Source organism: Salminus brasiliensis, chromosome 9 (assembly GCF_030463535.1).
Source record: "Salminus brasiliensis chromosome 9, fSalBra1.hap2, whole genome shotgun sequence".
Classification (NCBI taxonomy): domain Eukaryota; kingdom Metazoa; phylum Chordata; class Actinopteri; order Characiformes; family Bryconidae; genus Salminus; species Salminus brasiliensis.
In genome coordinates, this window is record NC_132886.1 from 11,359,887 (window position 1) to 11,374,912 (window position 15,026).

General features: G+C 43.9%; 1 protein-coding gene across 1 annotated transcript in view; it reads right to left on the reverse strand.

Annotated features, from left to right (window-relative positions):
• dnah2 (dynein, axonemal, heavy chain 2) overlaps window positions 1–15,026 on the reverse strand; it is a 179,854-nt gene that overhangs the window by 110,228 nt on the left and 54,600 nt on the right. The window contains exons 20-27 of the mRNA XM_072687948.1: window positions 13,557–13,757; window positions 12,591–12,747; window positions 12,071–12,245; window positions 7,977–8,140; window positions 7,504–7,665; window positions 5,790–5,893; window positions 4,265–4,421; window positions 1,795–1,877 (exon numbers count right to left, since the gene is read on the reverse strand). Coding sequence (XP_072544049.1) covers window positions 1,795–1,877; window positions 4,265–4,421; window positions 5,790–5,893; window positions 7,504–7,665; window positions 7,977–8,140; window positions 12,071–12,245; window positions 12,591–12,747; window positions 13,557–13,757 — 1,203 coding nt within the window. The remainder of the gene's footprint in view (window positions 1–1,794; window positions 1,878–4,264; window positions 4,422–5,789; window positions 5,894–7,503; window positions 7,666–7,976; window positions 8,141–12,070; window positions 12,246–12,590; window positions 12,748–13,556; window positions 13,758–15,026) is intronic.

The window sequence follows — 15,026 nt, forward strand, 5'->3', positions numbered from 1 at the left end:
GATTCCATTAGATTAGAGTGTTTGTTTGGCTTCCATGCACTGAGCGTTTCCTCTCTATTCTTGAGTTCTCTCAGGCTTGTTTGAATAATTGACAGTAACGCGTGCTGTATGAAACTCCCTGATGGGCTCAATCAAACACCAAAATGCTAATACCATCATCTGAGCTCTTTCAAATAGAGCATTTCACCCCCTGTCTCGGGTAATCTATTTATTTAGAGATAGACGAGTTTACGTTACGTAATAATAATAGACTCTTGACTTGTTTAGCTGTGGACTTTACTTGGACGGGGTGTTTCTGGAGTGCGCTCTATGGAGATTGATGCTGGTTATGTTTTGCGAGAGATCTCTGAGTCCTGGCATTGATGAACATTTTAGTCTGCTTTCTGTGTGCTATATGCAGCAGCACTGGACTCTGGGAAAGCACTCTAAACCCATGTAACCATGCAGCATGGCCTGCTGAAATTCCCTCTTTGAATTTCTTTTCCCCTTTCTGTCGTCGTGTCTGCATCTCCTTTTCTCTCTCTCTCTCTCTCTCTCTCTCTCTTGCGCCTAAGGGGCTAGTGGGTATGCCAACCAGACTAATATCATAATACCACATGAATTACTGCACTCTTGCATGTAGCAGCACTCCCCTGCAGCGTACTATTCCATCATATTGAGAAATGGTGTTTTCTATGCTGCTAGCTTGCTTTGGTGCTAATATATTCACATTAAGGCACCATAACGGTGCGTCTGATGAAGCCAGTAACGGCCCCTCTGCGGACGGCCAGCTTCCCTCTCCGCACAAAAAAAAACAAAAACCCTCGCCAATTACCCTTCGACTGGGAACACATGAAAGTTATGGTTCAATTAGGCGGTGGTAAAAATAATTCAATACATCAATTAGGCAAAGTCAATTAGGACAACTCTCCAATTAAGAGGTGGAATGCTGCTGAAGGGCCAGGGCTGTAACGACCAACTACACAGGACAAACTGTCTGCTGTGGCCTGGTTTGTACATGTGTGGGTGGGTGTGTGTGTGTGTGAGAGCAAAAGCAGCTTCCATACTGTGTCCCCTAACAGTGTTTGTGATTGTTGGATTTTTTTTTTAAGGGAATTACCCCACAAATCGAATCTTTTGGGCCATGGCGCCAGGAGGGGATCGTTGGGCTGTTGCATGCGTGTGCTAAGGGAGGTCAGCCATTCAAAGCGGGCCTACAGTGCAGAATGATTGATTTGGATGGGCAGACCGCTCAGCGGAGTAGAAGCGTATTCGTGTATGTGTTTGTGTGTAAGTGGTCTTTTTATTTTGCTGCGATTTTCAAAAACAGGAGGTCAGAAAAGGCCACTATGGAGACATACGGCATCAGGAGCCATTTCTGCACAGGCACTAAAAATAAACTTGAGTTGTTTACCAGAAAAACACAGATTGTGACATTTGCTACTTCTGCTCTGAGATGCTGTCCTGTTTCTCCATATTCGGGCTAAGGACTGGCTGCTGTTGTTTCATGGCTTTGGGAGCAGACCCTCAGAATAATGACATACCATTAACAATGTCTACCAGCCTTAAATCTAAACTGAAGAAATAGATGGTGATAACATGCAGAGCAGCAATTTATCTTAATTGCACTTTAAAGCATGACCGCCCCTAAATCGGGCCCCTAAGGAGAGACATGGCTCCTCTCACTGGGAATGAATGAAAGCTAAGAGAGCTCTAATCATCTCATTAATTCTCTCAACAGCCTCTTTGGAGTACCTGAGTGTCTGTGACCTCTTGACCTCAGACTGCATGACCCTTAACTATTCCAACACTTACCTCAGCCTGTGGTGACCTTTGTCTTTGTAAGGAGCGATGTCCAGGGATGTCTCCTCCCATGTCTTTGTAATTCCTTCCAGTGACTGTGAAATAAAAACAAGTGTTATGGTCACTTCTGCCACAGACCTCAAAATTTGGCTACATATACATTCACTGAGCCGCTTATTACTAATACGCTCTACTAATACCAGGCAGGGACCAACTTTGCTCTCAACACAGTATTTCATCCATAAGATGTTAGAAACATTCTTTAAGATTCTGCTCCATGCTGAAGTCATTGCGTCATGCAATTCCTGCAGATATCTCAGGAGCGCCTTCCTGCTGCAAATCTTCCATTCTACCACATCCCAAAAGTGTTATATTGGATACAGATCTGGTGACTGGGATGCCACTGAAGATCACTGAACTCATGGTCATGTTAATGAAGCTGGTTTGAGACAGCCACCTTTTGCTTTGTGACATGGTGCATCATCACACTGAAAGTAGATATGAGAATATGGGAAAATAATGTCCATAAAAGGATGTTCATGGTCAGCAACTACACTCAAAAGCTGCAGCATTGAAGTGAGGATTGATTGGTATTAATGAGCCCAAAGTGTGCCAAAAATGTTCTCCACACAATTACACCACCCCCTGAATGAGGAGCGGTGCAGGTGTTCCTAATAAAGGGATTGGTAGGCGTATATAAGGCATATATAAGGCGTATAATGTATATATACATTTCAAGTAGTTTTTGGAGCATTTCTACTGGCCGAATTATCACAGAAGTTTGATAATGATGATATAAGGTCCCCGGACCAAAAACTAGTCATCTTGTGTGTTTAAGGTGGTGGTAACTTCAGGCAACTGCAGATGGAGTGGCATGACAATTATCAGGCCATAAATACCTGCGGGGTGTACGACGGTATTCATAGACTGAGAAGAGAACGCAATGCAATAACTCAATCGACCCATTCTCCACATATCGAATAAGGGCGTTCACTGCATTGTACCACCTCTTCTCAATCTATAAATTCTGTCATACACCTGCAGGTATTTATAGCCTGAAGATCCTCGTGCAACACCATTGCTGACACAGTCCCTGCAGAGAATTACTGCCAATAGATGGAGATGAATGTGATCAAATCCTCACAGCAACGCTCCAAAATCTAGTAGAAAGCCATCCCTGGACAATGCAGACAGTTACCCCAAAAAATAGTAAACTACTATTTAACCACGATTATTCATAGGATCCAGTGACCCTATGAAAAAATGCAATAACTGTATATGACTGTATTTGTGAAGTGACCTTGAGTGTAGTAAAGGCCAATTATAAAATGATGTATGACCTCAGAGGCATATTCCACCTCTGGGAACACAGTAATGGTTCTGAGCTGGACAGACAGCCTTCAGTCTGAGGAAGGTCTCAGGGGGTCTTTTCAGGAGAGATAAAGCATTGATCTGAGCGTCGACAGTCCTGCCTTCACATATCATCAGAGAGAAGAAACGGCAGGCGTGTGAAGAAACGCACTGGTGTCGCCTTCCATTTCGTTCCTCTCTCACTCTTTCTAACATGACTTCTAAGTGAACTGTGCTGTGCTTTGGGGGGCTCCAGGGTCTTCAAACAGGTCTGCTCTCCCGCCGCTGCTCAGCCGCTAAAACTGTGTTTTTGTAACCTCTGTGAGCACAGAGCGGCGCGTCTGAGAATCCCAAGACGCACTGAGACAGAGAGAAAAAAAGAGAGAGAGACTCCCACAGTCTCCTGGATGACAGGCTAAGGCTCTCCTCCGCAGGGCCAGTGAAGGCTGATATACAGGAAATTAAGCGCAGGGCTCATTTCCCCCTGCGGCCACCACACAGGACCTTCAGCTGGAGCCCCGCGAGAGCTGCCTCTGCCAGTAACAATGCAGCATTTATCATGCGCTGCCCTCGCTGACCAATCACTTGTTTGCTTTGCACACTGCAACCCAATAGTAACTCTGACCCTAATATTTCTACAGTACGCTGATAGACCCTCACCCGTCTCCCACGTAACCTTTCAACTCCACGCTTAATTCAAACCATGGCTGTGCAAGGGCAGTGCACGTCCCTCTGTGAGCCTCAAGAATTCTCAAGTGACTATATTTCGTTACTCTCAGGATGCCATCTTTGACCTTTCTCTCGTGATCTCTACCTCCTAATCCTGACCTTGCTTTTCCTTAGCTCATTTAAAGAACCTCGCAGGACTTCTTCTCAGGGAGGGGAAGAGACCCCAGGGCAGGAGCTAAAAGTGCAGAGGCTTAACTTAACCATCAAAGGGTCTATGAGTAAACAGAGTGTGAAGAGGGTAAAAAATGTGAGTATGAATAGAGTGAAAATGCCTCTAGAACGGTGGAAAAAGAGAACAGGAGGGCAGGGGTTGGGCGGCGTGAGAGGACTGACTGTGGAAAAAGGCACAGAGATACAGAGAGATGCTGGGAAAGGATGCTCCAGGCTGTGTGCTCTGCTGTACCTGTTCTATGGAGAGCTCTTTCCTGGCAGCTCCGGAGATTTCGCAGATGCGCTCAGCGTGCTGCTCCAGACCCAGAGCCACAATCTTCTCCAGCGTGAACTCTGCACTGTTCTGGTCGAAGGAGCGCTGCACCTCGTGCTTGATCTGAGTCCAGTGCCTGAAATTAAAAGAAAAAAAAAAAAAAAGACCCAAACAATTGGGCTGAAAATAGCCTGACCTTCAAGTGACCGTTCATCACCCCTCTAAATTGGAGGGCATACCTGGGTATTTAAATGCAAAACACTGATTTAATGCTTGAGTTGAAACAATTAATAGCCAGAGTTAATTTCAGGACCTTGGAAAGACACCAGTAAAATCCACCTCGATGTTCAGTCACCCGAGACTGGACCATATCTGGCGTGCAAAGAGACAGTGTCAGTGCTGGTCTGGTGTCCCGCTGTTCTACGATTGACGTGTGTGTTAGCCAATGACAGCTCATAAATGTTACAGTTCTCCCCCGGGACACACAGCAGTCGTTCGGCACATCTGGCTTATCTCCGTTAGAGAAAATCTTCCAAGACTGCCAGTCTGCCATGCCTTTTCCCCCCTTACTCTGATCCACCGCGATCACAGCCCCGGCATGTTCTCAATATTAAGCTGCCGTTCAGCCAACATTTCACACCCTTGAGGTTCAGCCTGGGCCATCTGGGACGAGCTCGCCTTAACAGAATGCTTGTTTCCCTTTCTCTCCCTCCCTCCCTCTTTCCGTCTTTCCGTCTTTCCCTCTCAATCTCTTGCACTATAACATCTGAAGCTTGTATTCTTATGTTTATTTTCCTCCATTTCCCTTGCGCATACACCAGGTTAGCGTAGGATGTTAGGAAGTATCTTGCAGAGGGTTACATCAGTGGTGATTAGCCGCTTGCTATTAGAGCGGGATCTGTGGCCGTCTGGGCTGTCTCTGCTGGGGCTGTCAAAACAGGCCTGATTGGGCCGGATAGGCTGTTGTTTTGGGAATGCCACAGCCAATCTGAGCACTGACAGGAGGTATGACAAGGTCCGGGAGAAAAGGGTAAAAGCCTCAATGGAAAGACGTTTAGTTTTGTCTTCACAGGAGCATCACCAGATAGGACCCAATGGGCTCAGTGGGAGAGGAACAGGGGCAGAGGGAGTGATGCGAGCTGCACATGATGAGGTGAGATGATTCAGTGATCTGAGTGAATCTCACTCAGGCCAGGAGCCAAGGGACCTTTCGATTGATCCCTGAACAGAAGCTACAGATATAAATATCCTATGGCAGGGAGGATGCTCTTTGGCTATCCCTTGGTGATTTTTCCAGATCTGACTCAACTTAATTTAGTTAATTACTAGATTTAGTAGGTGTGTCTCTTCTCGCGTACAGCAGCAGAAATCAGATTTCTGCACACACAGCAAATAACCTGGCGGAAGCACTTGATTTCTATTACTGAAAGCATGACCCAACATACTTAAAAAGAAGTGACTGGTGTTGCCAACACCTGGATGGATGGGTGTCTTTGTTTTTTACCTGTCCCTCATGGCCGGATTCCTCAGGTCCAATATGAGGGGAATGGTTCTCTTGAATTGCTCGATCCTGTGCTTGGAGAACTCCACAATCTCCCATTGTTTATCCTACAATGACATGCCAACAGCAGACTCCACTATGAAACAGTCCATCAAAACCCCATTCGCATAGCACCATCAGTCTCTTCACACACTTTAATCATCACTATCCCACTGCAGGGTAAATCATTAAGAGCTGAGCATTGTGCCATGATCCACTGATCCCCAGTCAGTTGAAAAGTGCACCCAGGGGGCCTCAATCAAGCAGGTGTTTCTAATCTGCTTAAAGCTAATGACAGCCTAATGACACCGAAGTTACTGAGAAGTGAAACTAAATTAGCTTTAGAGGATAATTAGCTAAACAAAAGAATGTCTATCAGGAGTTATACTGAGTGTGGAGCGTGGAGTGTGCGTGTGAGGAGAGGGGGATTGAAAGTACTCCGGCCCAGTGGCTTAAGGAATCAGTGTGTCAATGTATGTGTGAGTGTGGCTGATAGGGAGCTTTACTAAGCTGTAGTGATAAAAGTGAATATAGCTCAAGTAAAGACTAATTACTAGATAGGAAACTAAAATCTACTCATGAAAGTTCAGTGTGGTCATTATATACACTTTTTAGACAAAAGTATTGGGACACCTGCTTAAAATTAAGGGTCCTTAAAAAAGTTTATCCTGCTTTTGTTGAAGTAACTGTCTCTACTATCCACGGAAGGCTTTTTACTAGATTTTGGAGCACTGCTGTGAGGATTCAATTGCATTTAGCAACAAGAGCATTAGCGAGGTCAGGATGTTAGATGATCACAACCCCACCTCTTTCCCAAGTCAATCTCAAAATTACTGGATGGAACGCCAACACAGTTCCACTGTTCCACAGTTCAATACCACTCAAGCCAATGCATGATATTAGGCATTGTGCCAAAAGGTTTATGTTTATTTGCTCCTAAGAGTCCTATTTTATGGCAATACTTCTCTACAGGGACTAGACAAGCCCTGTGTGCAGCATTTGCACATCTGTGTCAGCAATGGGTGCAACGTAAAGTAGATAAATGCATTCACTAGAAGGGATAAGTAATAATGTATTTTTCTTTTAAAATGTGTTAAAAACTCAGGCTCTCTTAAAAGAATTCCATTTGCAGTCTTTAGTTTCTCACAGATTCACAACTCTCCCATGGCTGACCACCAATGCAACACACTCAATCAGCCAAAACAGCACTGACAAGGGCAGATTAGAGCTAGTAGTGTGGGATCATACAGACTAAGGGAAGCGGTCAACCACCAGCACTCAGAAAGGGCCTGAAGGCCTCCTAAAGGGCTTTAAAGCAGCATTATGTAAGAATTAGTATTATTTGCTCCTGGGTTCCCCCTACAGTTGGTAGAGTGTAATTCAGTTTCATGCCCCCGTCGAAAATATAAACTATGCTTTGAGCTATAAATATGTTTTTGTTAACAAACTGAGAGATACAGAACCAGGACCTGAATTCAATCATGTGGACAAGGTAGAGTAATATTACAGGATTTTACACAAATATGACTAAGTGTTACGCAAAGTCACATGATGCAGTAGCAGCGTTCCAGCCTGGTTTGGCAATGACAGAGACGCTATTCTACCTATAACATATAAAATATAAAAAATATATATAAAATGTGCGGAAGGTTTGCGGTAGAGTCGAACAGATACTTGCCTTAAGTTCTCTGCTAAGTTTGTGGAGTGTCTTGAACATGATTTGTGCTGTGTTTTCCATGTTTTCTGTCTGTAGAGAGGCAAACTGACCAGCCTTCCACTCGTCCCAATGAGTATTCCACTGTTGAGTGATCTCCCACACCTGCTGCAGGTAATCTATATCCTTTACACACACACACACGCAAGTTCTAAGGCTGCCATACCTATTTAAATCAGAACAATGCAATGAGCTGAACAACCTTTACACATTTATCTCTTAATCCACTTAAAACACACGGGTTGTTTGATTTACTGCTAATATACTTCAGTATAGTCCATAAAAAGTCAATTTCTCAAAAGCAGGCTGTGATAAAGTTGCCACTTTTAGTACTTCATGGAACTGCAATGTGAACTCCTGTCTTGTGCAGTGTGGCGCATTGTAGTGTGATGTCATTGTGTATATAAATGAGTCTAATAACAGCAATTAATACACACCTTCTCCAGGTTCTGCATGTCTTTGGAAATAGGCTGCTCGATCTTAAAGATGCTGAGCCCATTCCTTATTGTGCCTTCTTCCTCCTTTAGAAACTCCAGCTGGTCTCTGAGAACAGAGATTTGCTCAAGGGCTGCCTCTGAGCTTACATTACTGCCAAAGGGACCTGCACATGCAACACACCACACATACAAACATACATTAGCATGAACAGATAACTGTAAGCCCTTTAGCGAGAAGCTAAAGGCTGTAAAACTGCTCTTATTGGACAATCTGAGGGTAAGAAAATAGCATGTTTTCTGATTTAATTTTTATGTTGAATTTTTTTTCATAGTTGGACTGAAATGATCTTGATTTCACACAAAAAATTGTAAAGTAACAAAGCTAGTTAAAACTCTCATTAATATTTAGCATAAAAAGCAGATTTCAGGACCAATACAACTTTCCAAGAGAATCAAAACCCCTGTTTGGCTGCAAAAGATTGTCAGGAAGATTAGCAGAATCTGGAGTAATAGTACATTGTTCTAGAGACACAAAAATGACCTTCCTTCAAAAGAAAACTTGACCACAAAACTCAGTGTCACAATGTCAAAGATGTCAAATATCTAAACAGGACTGATGCATTTTTGAAACACGTCCTTTGCAACGATAACGTAAAAATAGAGCTTAATGGCCGCCATAAGCACAATCATGTTTATAGAAAAAAGCTGCATAATTTCATGAAAAAAACACCTCTCCAACTGTTAGACACTGGGGTGGAGCATTCAAGCTTTGGCTTGTGGTGCAGCCAGTGGCACAGGGAACATTCCACTGGTAGGACTGGTAGGAAGGAAGAATGGATTCAGTTAAATACCAGTAAATTCAGAAAGCAAACATCAATGTCACACATGTCTATACAAAAAAACAAACAAAAAAACAAGCTAAACAAAAGAGAATGGCTTCTACAGCAGAATAATTATTCTGAAAGTAACAGAATCAGAATCCATAATACACAATCAGTAAAAAGGGCATCTGCTATAAGTTTGCCATGGCCACAGTTACCTGACCTAAACATCACAGAGAATGTTTACCAAGAATCACTGAGAATCTCACATGACCAGAAGCCTTTCGCAAGGAAGAATGGGTGAGCACTTCCTAAACCTCCTGATGCATTTTTTGCATCCAACCCATTTAATAATTGCATAAATACATTTGCACACACTGTATTACACTATTCTACCCATTCTACAATTCCTTTAGGTAAATACACTTGCATTCATTTATTTAGCAACAAAAAAAAAAACAGTTCCACAAATGCCATGCAACTACAAAGGCCCAGACATGCTTTTACTGGGGCAAGGTATAGTGTTATAAAGAGAACCTGAGTGACCTTCATGGTGCTGTGTAATTGCAAGGCAATTTCTGAGCCTTGGTTAGGCTGGTTTAGTTTACCTAGTCAGGTGGTGGGACCCCAGGAAAAACATTATTTTAAAAGCTTTATTCGTCATTATCTTTTTTGGCATTTGCCCTTGACACATATACACTCTATATGTCACTGACACTGCATGAAAAAAACGTGTGTGTGTGCGTATGTTATTGAGTGTTCGAGGGGAGTTCTGGCTCAGACCCAGCTTGCTTTACTGGCCTGAACTCTCGTGGCCTGTGCGACAGCTTTGATTTACGAGATATCTGATCTTCTGAACCCACCTCGAAAACACACACACACACACACACACACACACACACACACACACACACACACACATTCAGTCAGTTCTTATGCATGCACACATGCACACTCTACTGTAGCTTCTTTCCCATTTGAATAAGTGTTCCTGTGGGTTCTTTCCTAGCACTCCTCGTTCGTGCCATCTGTGTGACTGGGTTTATAATGAGTTTAGTCAAAAAAAAAAAGTTGAACTCACACCCCATGTTGCTGCTACCAGTTCCAATTCCTCCGCCATCACGCACGGAAGAACAACGACCGGCTCAGAGTATGTTTAAGATCTTCCCTGGCTGAGCAGGAAAATGATTTAAGGTAATCTATGGAAAAGCGTAGATGTGATTTGGAACAGTTCACCTTGACACAAGTGTGCAGCAAGTGCTAGCTTTGAATGAGTGTGATATTTTTGAGACCGTGCCTCAGTCTGGAATACTAATCTCACTCGGCACAAAGCTGCTTCCTGGCCTCATTAACCTGCCGGAGTCGGCCATTGTTTTCTGAAACAATCCAAACAATCCCGCCGTCCTCAACAAGTTGCGGTTCCTGCCCACGTACGGAAGAGCGGGGAGTTGTGGGAAATAACGTGGCTGAATGTTAAGCGCGTTCTCATAATGCTGACACTTTGCGGTTGGTACTAATCGGGCTTGTTTCTGAAACTCAAACTTCGTCAGAAATGAGAGAAAAAGCGTACAGAACAGAAACAGAAAGTAAAGACAGTGTGCAAGAGTGAGCAAAATAACGTAAAAAAAAAAGATGACTTCACAGAGCTATCTACAATCACACGCTGGCAAACAAAAGATAGAAGCAGGAGATGAGGAGAGCAGGAGGCTGGGAAGCGAGGGAAAGGAATAAAAGAGAAGGATGATAGGAACAGGGGAAGGGAAAGTAGGACGGGAGCTTTGTCCTCTTTGATACTCTTTGGCACGGCATGACTTTGTTGCCAGTCCTGAGGTGAGGTGGCAGCAAACACGAGCGAAGGGAAAAAAAGAAGGAACTTTTCAATCTCATTTTTAATAGAAGTGGAGAATAAATAGCAGATAAACAACGGGAGAGGGAGGAGGAGTAGAGGAGGAGGAGGAGACCAAGGTGCGTTCAGAATGTGTGATGAGGGAGGAAAACAGCATGCGTGGAGAGGGCGAGAGAAAAAGACACAAACCTGAGTGAGAAGCAAGATGAACGAGAGACCCAAGGAGAGAGCGAGAGACAGAGAGAGAGAGAGAGACAGAGACAAAGAGAGAGAATGCGCCAAGGACGGCCTGTCGACAGGGCTGCTTCTCGCCCCGGTGCTGGCGAGCTGTCGCAGCACCTGAAGGATTACAACACACTTAATTGGCTGTGGCGTGCTCTTTTGGCTGTGTGGGGGGCGAATGGCTCTAGCTCTCTCTCTCTGCCTCCTCTGTTTTGGCTCCCTGCGGACATCGGGGATGGAAAGCCTGCAGTGAGGCCCATGTAGAGATGTAGAGGGCTGACCTAGAGCTGCAAAAACCCTGCAGAGATATGGAGCTCACAGCGGGAGGGAGTGTAGCCAGCGCTGACCACCAACCTGCTGTATGTGCCTCTCAGCACAGCATAGATAACCTCAGCATCCTTCCTCAAAAAACACACACACACACATAGCAAAAGCTCCTGTCTCTCATCTACTCACACTCTGTGTGTTTTCATGTGTGCTGGATATAGGGATTAGCGTGAGAGGGCCCCATGACAGCCTATGCCTGAGTGTATGTGTGTGTGTTTTCTTTCAAACTTTTTAGGATAGAGGTGTTCTGACTTTGTGGGACAACCAGAGAACACTTAAGGACACTCAAAAACCTGTAAACAATACAAAATAGGACATATGCATGGGGCTTAACACTATATGGACAAAAGTATTGGGACACCTTCCTATTTATTGTTTTTTCTGCAATCAAGGGTATTAAAATAAGGTTTGTTGGAGTAACTGTCTTTACGGCCCAGGGAAAGCTTTCTACTATATTTAGTATGCACATTGCTGTGAGAATTTGATTGATTTCAATAATAAGAGTGTTAGTGAGGTCAGGATGTTAGATGATCACCACCATACCTAATACCCTAATCCCTGACTCATCCCAAAAGGATTGGACGGAATTGTGTCCAGAGCTCAATGCTGGGGGTTTATGCCCCTCCAGCCCATACCTGGCATTAGGCATTGTGCCAATAGGTTCGTGTTCATCTGCTCCAGAGAATCCTATTTTATTGCCAATACTTTTGTTTGTGTACTGGCACATCTGTGTCAGCAATGGGTGCAACTTAAAGTAGCTATATGCATTAATTAGAAGGGATGTCCACAAACATTTGGACATATAGTGTGCATATGACCCCAAGTCCAGACAGTGTATTCAAAAAAGAACAGGTGCATGTACTGTATATGTGTGTTACCTGTGCTGTTGAAGTCCTGCATGGTGGTCTGTATCTTCTTCTTGAACTCCTCAGCAGAGAAGATGAGGCCGCTCTTGAACTTGTCCTTGTGTTTCTTGAGCATGATGTCACTGTCAATCACCACCTGCTGGAACCACAGCCACTCCCCATTCAGAGCCTCCAGCAAGTCCTGAACCTGCAGAGAGAGAGAGAGAGGAGAGAGACAGAGATAGCAAAGAGAGGTGTATAGTGAGAGAGGGAGAGAAGGAGGGAGGGAGGGAGAGAGGCAGACAGTGAGAAAAAGACACAGAGGGAGAGAGACAGGGACAAAAAGGTGCAAAGTAGAGAGTGTGAAAGTGAAAAACACAGAGGTAATGAAGCAGACAAGCACAGAGGGGAGGAAAATCGGAAGTAAAATCTGAAGTCAGCTTCGGTGACAGACTTGCTTGAAATACATGAGAGTGAGTGTGTGTGTGTGTGTGACAGTATTTCTGAGTGAGTGTGCATGTTTAGAATCACTAATATCCTCTGCGACACTCACCTCACGTTCCACAGAGACTTCATATTTCTCCAGGATGGCAAACTGTTCATGGATGGGGGGAATCTGACTCTCGATTTTACTCAGATCACCCTGCAGAGTCTCCAGAAGCTTCAGACTATCCACAAGCTCTACCAGAGTCTGAGGAGGTTGAGAAAGCCTGGACACATGCACACACACACACACACAGACACAATAAAATGTCACACTGCAAAAAAGTAACCTGACACACATCTGCAGACTTGACAACAATGGAAATGAAATCAGTGCATAGCTCAGTTAACAACACAATCACCCAGTTTCAGTGCTAGCTTGTATGGAGCCCTGAGTGAACCTCCCTTCAGAACCTCTGCCCACTGGCCCGGGGTCGAGAGTTTGAATCCTGAACCATGCCTTTTTGCCATCAGCAGCCACAGTCCGAGAGAGTAAACCTGGCTGTGCTCTCTCTGGGTGGGCAGATGGGGCTCTATCTTCTCACCAGGATGGCCAGGACAGGCGTCTGTTAGCTGGTGTGGTGGAGCTAAGAACTTGGCGCTTCTCTTTGAGTAAGAACTCCTCCCAGCACCCACTGCCAAAAAAGAATTTTCTGCACAAGTGTGACACTAACTTTTGACAGTTATTTGTAGATATTTGGAATAACTGGTGACCTTCTGGTTGCAAGGCCACTTCTCTAACCATTTACAGACCGTAGCTGCTCCCAGCCACGGCTGTCCCTGTCCCTGCACTTGAATTCTCCACTGAAATCACAATATAGTGTGCTACTGTATAATGTTCATACTGTGTGATGAACACAATCGTCTTTCTGATGGACTGTAATACACTACAAGATGCATTAAGGGAGATGCAGCTTGTATAGCAACAGAAACAGTAGAATGATTCATTGATTAACTGACTAATAATCAATAGATTCATAATTTATAATGATAACTAAAGGCTAAGCACAGAAAAACACTTAACACACACACAAACCTATGTGCGTTGTCCTGCAGGAAGCAGTGTAGCTCTTTGAGTCTGGTGCTGGCCATAAGGCTGAGCAGCTGTGTGAACTTGCCCTGCCACTCATTACAGTGCTGCACCAGGGAGAATTTCAGAGGCGAGCAGTCCAGCAGCACAAACTGCACACTCAGCACAGTCTCCTCCTTCTGCACGTTATTCGCCACCTCAGAGTACCTGCAGAGAGAGATATGGAAGGGAAAGAAACAGATAGAGAAGGGAAAGGGAAAAAAAATGAAAACTCATGGGCAATTTGTAAGTGTGAATGCATTCACAGCTGCAAATGTGTGACAACCACATCAAAACACAGCAAAAAAAACCCAAAACATTAAAACATGTTTATGACAATTGTGTTGTTGTTTGTATGTATGACATGGCTATCATTAATGTAATGGAATGAGCAGACACAATCTGTCATGATACTGATCAGTTTTAAAGGGTAAAGAAGTACATCAGGGAAAGCAATATGGACTCGATGCAGCATGAGGTAATTAATGCTAGAGCACGCTCATTAAGCCTGCACTTCTCAGCAGACAAATATCCATACCATACTGATGTGCTTAGTGTGCTAATGCATTCACACACAGCTTACGGGGTAAAGTCCTGCATGTGCGGTGGTGTGGGTAAAAATCTATAGGGCAGTCGCCTATTCCTAACCCCCCCTGTAAGTGTTATTAACACATATCAATAAGGCAAAAGGGCGTCTAACGATCTGGACCTTGGTTATAGGTCGGCAATTAGGAACAACATTACTATGTAGTCGATCACAGGTGCAAGAGAAATGGGTTAACCTCTAGAAGTAGCAGGGTGAGCGATGTAGGGTAAAACATTATATCACAATATTTAAATTTCACAGTGTCAGTGCAGTGTCATGATATTCCTCAGCTCCACCGCACCAGCTTACAGATGATGAGGAGGGAAGAGAGCGCCATCTACCCACCCCGCGAGACCGCAGCTAAAACTCCCATTGCAACTGCTTTTGTAAGTATTTGCAGCACTATTGGAACTTATTTTCGACTGTACAAAATATGTGATGATTGTGTGTCTGGTATTTGTCATCAGCTTGGGTTTAATGTAGCCTAGTTACCAAAAAATAAGTTCCTAAAGGCAAACATGGTGATTTAATATTTAAGACTATTTTATCACTACTGTAAAATGTCAAACCAAAGAGTAATGTTATAAAACTAGTTCTACATAAATAAGCAAGTTTAAGAGTCAAACATGCAGGAAAATGCTCTTAATTTTTTTTGGTGCACCATCCATTAGCACTTTGAGACTCTAAAGTGGGCCTGAGCAATATCCAAAAAAAGCATGATGTTTTCTTATTGAAAAAACATTAGGACTATAGATCACCCAAACCAGTCCACAGCAAAAAACACATGGCATGACAACATGGCACACAACATGTAGCACAAAAGATTTACACATTTCACACATTGTAAAAGC